Below are 7897 nucleotides of genomic sequence, written 5' to 3' on the forward strand. Positions count from 1 at the left end.
TTAATTGATTTGGGTCCAATTTTTGATAATTTTGTAAAGCTATCTAAAAGCAGGAGAATCCAAGCTATGAGGTTCAACCCAATTCCAAAACAATGCAATTAAAATAAATACGCTTTACAAAATTGAGCCAGGCCCCAAAGGTAGTATCAGTGTGACCCAGACTCTGGCATGGTCAATCTGTTATTTTGGGCAAAGCTAACAATTAAATTGGATAAATGTTTGTTGATGAGGATGATGACTCTATAACACCCTGAATGGTGCAGAAGCAAGCAAACACAGTGGATTGATTTTTTACTGTGAGGCAGTTCTCAGCTGGGACAACTCAAAGTATGGGGTAGGGTTTGCCGCTGAATAACTAATTAGGCCATGTAGACCAATAATTGGATAATTTGGGCCCTCCCAACCCACCAAATCACTTCGTGGACTAAACCTCTGGACTGGCCATCAATAGTGATTTCAAATGCCCCAGAACCATGTTAGATTGTGTGCTGCAGCCTCAGTGAAGGCGGTGCCAAGAAGCTTCATTAATTCAGATGAATTGCATAAGGGAAGGCCAGAGTTGGCTCATGGAAAAGTTTTTATTCCCAAATGCTTTTCTATCACCCACTCTCACTGAAACCAGAGCTGCAAGGAATTGTGGTTTTAAGAGCACAGACTTTGGGGGCCAAATTGGGCCCACTTGGCTTCTAATTCTATCTCTGATACATATTACTATGTGACCTTGGGCAAGTCAGTCCTTTAGCCTTTCTCAGTTTTAATCTCATCTATGAGAGATCATAACACTTACCTTAGTGGTTTTGCTACATAGCACCTGACATGTGTAGTGTTTATACTCATTAGAACGTTCAACAAAGGATAGAATAAGAAGTTTTGGTCAAGGAGATAACATACAGGGCACTGTGCTAAAGCTTTGACAGGTATCATCTTATTTAAACTTCCCTGGGAAGTTAAACCCTGGGAAGTAGATATTATTATTATTCCATAACACAGATGAGGAAACTGATGCATTAAAAGATGTAATCAGTTGCTCAAGATCACCCAGCTAGTACATGATGGTGTTGGGATTTTAATCGAGGCCTGCGTGGTTCCAAAACCTAAGCCCTTAATCACTGCATTATTCTGTTAGACTATTATTTGAGACTTGACTTCAGTCAAGAGATGCTACTTGTAATCAGAGTAAGAGTCCTCAACCTTTGATGCTAAGGGTCTACCATGCTTCTCATATGAAGTATTGTGCTCAAGTGTGGAGAGGAGGCTTCACAACCTAAAATGAGGGAGGGGATGAGGGAAGGAAGATCACAGCAGATACACAAATCACCCCTTCACTTTTATCAACATTGCAGCCTAAAAGGAGGGCATATGGCAGACACTCTCACACTCTTGGCCAGCCCTTCAACCAGAAGTTTGAAATACTGATTGGACCTGGAGAGGGTAATCTGGTAGCTGCCGCCAAGCCAAATCAACCAACTGGGGATCCCTGGACTGGTATCTCTCTTATCTGTGCGTAAACTGTGTTTCCAAGTTTTCTTGTCTTACGGTGGGATTAACCATTCCTACAGTGCATGCTTCTTTCAATGGTTAGATGAGACAAAGTACCACAATGCCTAGCACGTAGAAATTGCTCAATAATTGAGATCTTTTTCCTTTCTTTTCTTCTTTGGTGAGACCCTGTCTTACTAGAAGTCTGCTTTTCTAAGTCTCTTTTAAAACTGCCTTCCAGTAATGTTTATATCTTTGCTCAGAAAATCCTTCCTCATCATTCTTCTTTGTGTTATCCAAATTTCTGGGAATTTTCAGGGTTCAAACTCATGATATTTTACTATATCCCATATGAAATAAAAGTGTTAATATATTTTGGTTGGCTTAAATAACAACACTGGTAATCATTTACAATTTTCAAATGTTTTCTCAACCGTTATTCCTGTGTGACTGATGTTCAAAACATCCCTCTGAGGTTAAATATTGTAATCATCTCCACTGTAAGGATGAGAAAGCCAAGAGCAGGAGCCAGGTGACACGGGCAGGAAGGAGCAGAGGCAGCATTCCATCCCAGTCCTCCTGACACCTCCCGATGTCAAGGCCAGAGCTTGTTCCTCTCCATCAATGGTTTAATCCCTCAGTATAAGCAGTAGGTCAGTCAATGCCAGTGCAATTGGGTAAAATGTTTAAGGATAACTTGAAGCTTACCCAGATGGTTTGGTCACAATATGGAAAAAAAAAGTAGTCACTTTGTCTGAAGCATGAAAGAAATGTACAAATTGTAATTCACCTGTGCAGATTTTCGTTGGCACAACCATCAGGAATCCTGCAACAATGGGTATGACAGGTGCAGCACTGTCAGGGTCATTTGTTAAGGCATTTAGAGATTCAATAAGGCAAAAATTATTTGGTGCAGTGGATGCACTGGAATTGCTAAGTGAAGTGAAAAATAGAGAAAAGGTATGAAAACGGTTGAGCACAGTGCCAGGCACAAAGTCATTCAATCCACTCTTATTACTACTATCATGAATAGAGACCCTGATCATTCATTCAAGAGCAAGACATCATAAAACTTACTCTGGAATAATCGAGATCTCTGGGCGTTGAGTCTGTTAAAGCTCGGACGAGGGCATTCATCATACAGATTGGAGGAGAAGGTGGGGAGGGCTGAGAGGCTTCCTGCTGTAATGGGCTCTTTGGTTTGGAAGGCAGCCGACCTCTCCTCCCTTTCAGACTATCTGTACGGACGACTGGTACCGAGAGAAACAAACAAAAAATGTCTTCAGAGATATCCATGAACAGCCACAAATCACAAAAAGGAATCAAAACACTGTACAGTTGAGCAAATCATTAATGATACCAACCATTTAAAAGTGGCAATAAGTTTGGAGTAATAGCCACACAATGATTTAATGAGAGTTGAAACAAGCAGCATAAAAGCCACCCCATACTTCCATTTGGTAATGAATTAGCCCTACAAGTCTCCTTCTCAAATAGAACAAAGATGTATGTACACAGGCTCTCTATTGATTTTGAGAAATTAGAATAAGTAGACCTCAGCTATTTTTGAATGTAAATACACACCATAAAAATTAAATGTTGACAAGAAAGGGAAACGAGGAAACTTCACCATTCTAATGTAAATATTAACTTTTTCAGTGATATCTGAGAATATTTATAAGCAAGCTGGACAAAAAGCATTATATCCATACCTTCTTTAACCATTCCGACACTGAGACACTTCTGAAATCGACAGTACTGACATCGGTTTCGACGTCTCTTGTCTACAGGGCAGTTTTTATTTGCCAGGCAAACATATTTTGCATTTTTCTGCACTGTTCTCTGAGGAAATACAATACAGAGATAGTCAACTAATAGTTTCTGGAAAGAGGTAGGACCTGACAAGATGTATTTTAATTACAGTGTGAAAAGCGACAGTGCAATTTGTATAATTAGATAAATTTAATTTCCTAACACGCTAGCCTGCAGGAAAAACAATTTTATTAGTGTTAGCTGCTGACAATGAAAATCATCTCGGATTGTTCTGAAGCAAGTCTCAGGAGACACCCAAGTCTGAATGATAAAATCATATCTGAAATTACCAGGTCAACATATCATACCTTGGAGGATTAGATTATCTTCACTTTTAATATCCCTTTGGGAACAATTTTCTACTTGTTCCACTCCCCTGATTATTGCTGACCTTATTAAAATAAAATCAAAATTATCTGGGATGTACTTTGCTGGATATCACTATTGTAAGTCAAATATCACAGAAACTGGCTTTGTTCCCCAATAGAGATGAAATCATAAAAAGCAAAAATGAGGACTTGTCTAGTTATAACATATAGGAAATAATGTTTTAATGCAAAAAAAATCACTTAATCAGCTTTTGTAGTGTATTTTATTTTTAAAAGAATGGTAAACTGTCCATTTCTCATTTTTGAAAGCAAAATCGTAAAACGGGATACTAAAAACCGCCATCACATCCAAGAAAGAAAGAAAAAAAAAAAACCCAAACAAACAAAAAGAATGAGATAAAAGAAGGAGTATGAGAGCCATATATTTTCAATGAAAATTGCCATTAATTGGTTATTTCATAAATGACTATTGACACGGACATCAAAATAGCCATACTGTAAAAGACATATCATAAAACTTGGGCCTGGTTATAAAATAATGTTGTATTCTTCAGAATCACGTATAATTTTAAAATGAAACATGAAGAAATAATAAAGGATATTTTATGCTCCAAATATAAGAGAATGCTTGATTTTTTTAAAAAAATTAAAAACATTTGTGCAAATGGATGTGTATTTACCACTCATTCAGGAATTACCTGAATCTATTCAACTCCAAATAGAGCAGAAAGTTGGAATTTATTTGGTAAGCCTGGGCTGCATAAAAAAAAAGAAATCCAGGTAATTTGGGATTGGTGATCTATTTTCTGTCTAAAATTCTAAATAGATTTACTTTCTATCTTTTTTAATTTTCAGCAATTCTCAACCCCCTTGTATCAGTTTTCACTCTATCACCTTTTAATTTCATTTTAAGAGATCATTTCTAAACTGCTTATATAAAATTTAAAGCCAGATACATTTTCCCTGCTTTAGCAGGTGATTTTAGTTTAAAATGCAAAATTTCCAAAACACAAACACACTTCTGAGGTTTCCACCATTTAAATTCGCAGCAGTTTGTAAGGGTAGGAAACTTGTGTTTCCTAAATGAAGCTCTCTTTCATTGAACATGAAGTAATTAAAAAAACTCTATTTCTTGCCATCATCCTCAAGGATATCCCAGTTTCAGTGCTGGTGGCATTTTGCTTCAGGTATACGTTTTCCCAATAACCTCAAACCTTCCCCACATTTGTGTATGCCTGCACAATAGTTTAAGGACAGGGAGAGATCGTTATGGTTCAATCACTGAATTCCCATCATTAACTGCACTTCATGTCACATTTTTAAAGAATTCAATTTAATGGTAGAAAGCCACTGGGTAAAACCTGCTCCCGTTCCCTTAATTAACAGATCTGTGGGGTGGTTCTCCCTTATCCTACACCTACCCTTTCAAGTATAGATTTGTTTTCAAGATATTGCTGCAGAAAAAGGATGCTGTTGGGGAACAGTTTTTTTAAAATTTTTATTTTAACGTCTTTATTGGAGTATAATTGCTTTACAATGGTATGTTAGTTTCAGCTTCACAACAAAATGAATCAGTTATATATATACATATGTTCCCATATCTCTTCCCTCCCCCCCTCCATATCCCACCTCTCCAGGCGGTCACAAAGCACCGAGCTGATCTCCCTGTGCTATGTGGCTGCTTCCCACTAGCTATCTACCTTACGTTTGTTAGTGTATATATGTCCATGCCACTCTCTCGCTTTGTCACAGTTTACCCTTCCCCCTCCCCATATCCTCAAGTCCATTCTCTAGTAAGTCTGTGTCTTTATTCCTGTTTCACCCCTAGGTTCTTCGTGACATATTTTTCTTAAATTCCATATATATGTGTTAGCATACGGTATTTGTCTCTCTCTTTCTGACTTACTTCACTCTGTAGGACAGACTCTAGGTCTATCCACCTCATTACAAATAGCTCAACACTTAATTGACATTTCTAGACGAGGAATGTATCACCACTCCTGTATTTTGGTCAATTCAAGGGTGATTATATTTGTGGATTACTTATACTTCTCTTGTTTTTCTTTCTTTTTCCCCTTTCAGCTGCCCATTTCACTGCCTTTCAGCATTTCCGCTGAAATGCTGTAAAAAGCCAATCTGCTAAAGGAATGCAGTTACTTGAAAGTAAAGCTTGAGTAGTTAAGACAGAAAAAAACGGCTAAACCGACCATTCTACATTTAAAACATCATAATCCTGCATACCTCCTGTATGGCATTTAACATACTGCAAAATCTTTCCAGCATTTTCTCATTTATCTGCAGAAATTAATCACATGATTCCTATCTCCAGATCAAAGATAACTGTTGCTTGTTGGTATGTATACCAATGCACACATGTGCATTTTTAAATAAATGTTTGTATTTTCATTTATAATGAACTATTCTTTTATGGCCCTTTAAAGCTTATAAAGTGCTTTCATAAATGTTTCTCTCATTTAATACTCACAGCCTTTCTCTGAAATTTATTCACCTGATAGGGAAACTGAGGCCTGGAAGGAAGTGTCATGCCCAACATCATAAAATTGGTAGGTGACAGATCAAGGACTCCTATTTGAGTGTTCTGACTCCAATTCCAGCATGCTCCCAGATACATCCTATTGGCCTCCCAAATCCTCATTATCCAATCAGCATCCAGCTTCTCCTCTCCCTCCACCCTGCCCAGCATTGAAGGCTAGGAAGTGATTATTGAGCATTCAGGGGTTTGCAAATGCCTGACATAATAGCCAGGGGAGTGAGGAGTGGGGAGGGTAGCACAGAATTAAGTGTCTGAAGAAGTCTGGGAGTCAGTAGCAAAAACAGAGCTGCAAGAGAACAAGGCCTGTTCCCCCTGAGTGGTGAGAAGAGCACTGAACTCAAGAGTCAGGAGAAACCAGCTGGAACTGTCCCCATGTGCAACTAAATCACCTCTCTAGACTTCAGTATCCTCCTGGGCAAAATAAGGGGGAGGCTGAAGACCCTCCCACTATAAAATTCTCCTTTGGGTCTCTGAGATAATGAAGAGTGTCCCCACTCTGTGTGGTACAGAAATGGAGTGGAATGATGAGACCCCAGCTACTATCTCCTACAGAGCAAGCTGCCCCAAACTGCATCCACCAGCTGCCCCTGTCTATTCTGCAGCTGCAGAGCTGTGAAGAGGGCATGCACGTTGAGGTCATGCAAACATGAGTTGGCATCCTGCCTCCATCTCACTCTCTGAGTGTGTGTCCAGGGGCAGTTAACCTCCCTGAGCCTCCATTTCCTCATCTATGAAACAAGGATAATTAAACATTCAAGACGCTGTTAGTAAAAATAGCTAGTGGGTGACCAAAATTCAATGTCAGTTCTGTTTGAGTCTAGAGTCCTAGCTCTTCCTAGGAGGATTAAATGAGATACAAATACCCAGGGCCTGGCACACAGACCCTATTCCCTCAGACATCCTGGATGGACAGAAGAGGAACACAGTGAGGTGTTTGCATTTTTGAGGTCACAGATCCCTTTGCGAATCTGCTGAAAGCTCTCTCCAGAAAAATAAGCAGGAGGTAACGCCAAGTCAGGAAGTTCACAGCCTCCTCAAGCCCGTCTGGGCCTCCTGTAATGGACGTCAAGTTAAAAAGCCCTGAGAAAGTGGGTGTGAGGGTGCTAGGAAAGGCTACTGAAATGCACAGTATAACCAGTACACCTCTCAAACCGGGAAGGGCCCGCTTAGATGCTCACTCGAGCGGGTGTCTGGGGAGGCTGGCTACTGAGGGGAGAGGGAGCCGGAGGGGCGAGCGCTCACCTTGAAGAAGCCCTTGCAGCCCTCGCAGGTGCGCACACCATAGTGCTGGCAGGCGGCGTTGTCCCCACACACAGCGCACGTGCCCTCGCCCGACGCCGAGCTCCTGTTGGGCGGTGACGGCAGGCTGGGGCTCTCGCCCAGCAGGTTGGATGCGGTGGGGGAGGCCGTGAGGCCCAGCGGCGGGAAGGCCAGCGCGGCCGCCCTCTTGGCCAGCGGCAGCCCATACGGGTGGCCCTCGAGCGCAGCTGCCTGGCTGCCCGCGGCGGCGGCGGCGGCGGCGGCGGCGGCGGCGGCGGCGGCGGCGGCGGCGGCGGCGGCGGCGGCGGCGGCGGCGGCGGCGGCGGCGGCGGCGGCGGCGGCGGCGGCGGCGGCGGCGGCGGCGGCGGCTCCCAGCGGCAGGCTCAGCGCAGCGGCGGCCGTCGGGTCGTAGCCGAGATGGTGGCCGCCTGCGGGGCTGGGCGCGGGCGGGGGCGGGGGCGAG

The 7897-nt window shown here is 42.2% G+C and overlaps 1 protein-coding gene across 2 annotated transcripts in view; it reads right to left on the bottom strand.

Moving 5' to 3' along the window:
- The window catches only part of NR4A3 (nuclear receptor subfamily 4 group A member 3), a 33907-nt gene that overhangs the window by 22567 nt on the left and 3443 nt on the right, over positions 1 to 7897 (bottom strand). For both annotated transcript variants that reach the window (XM_007461646.1, XM_007461645.1), the window contains exons 3-6: positions 7805 to 7897; positions 7417 to 7690; positions 3192 to 3321; positions 2557 to 2729 (exon numbers count right to left, since the gene is read on the bottom strand). The exon at positions 7805 to 7897 is cut by the window's right edge and continues 11 nt beyond it. In XM_007461646.1, the coding sequence (XP_007461708.1) occupies positions 2557 to 2729; positions 3192 to 3321; positions 7417 to 7690; positions 7805 to 7897 (670 nt within the window). The remainder of the gene's footprint in view (positions 1 to 2556; positions 2730 to 3191; positions 3322 to 7416; positions 7691 to 7804) is intronic.

The sequence above is a fragment of the Lipotes vexillifer genome, unplaced genomic scaffold, assembly GCF_000442215.2.
Source record: "Lipotes vexillifer unplaced genomic scaffold, Lipotes_vexillifer_v1.1 scaffold809, whole genome shotgun sequence".
NCBI lineage: Eukaryota > Metazoa > Chordata > Mammalia > Artiodactyla > Lipotidae > Lipotes > Lipotes vexillifer.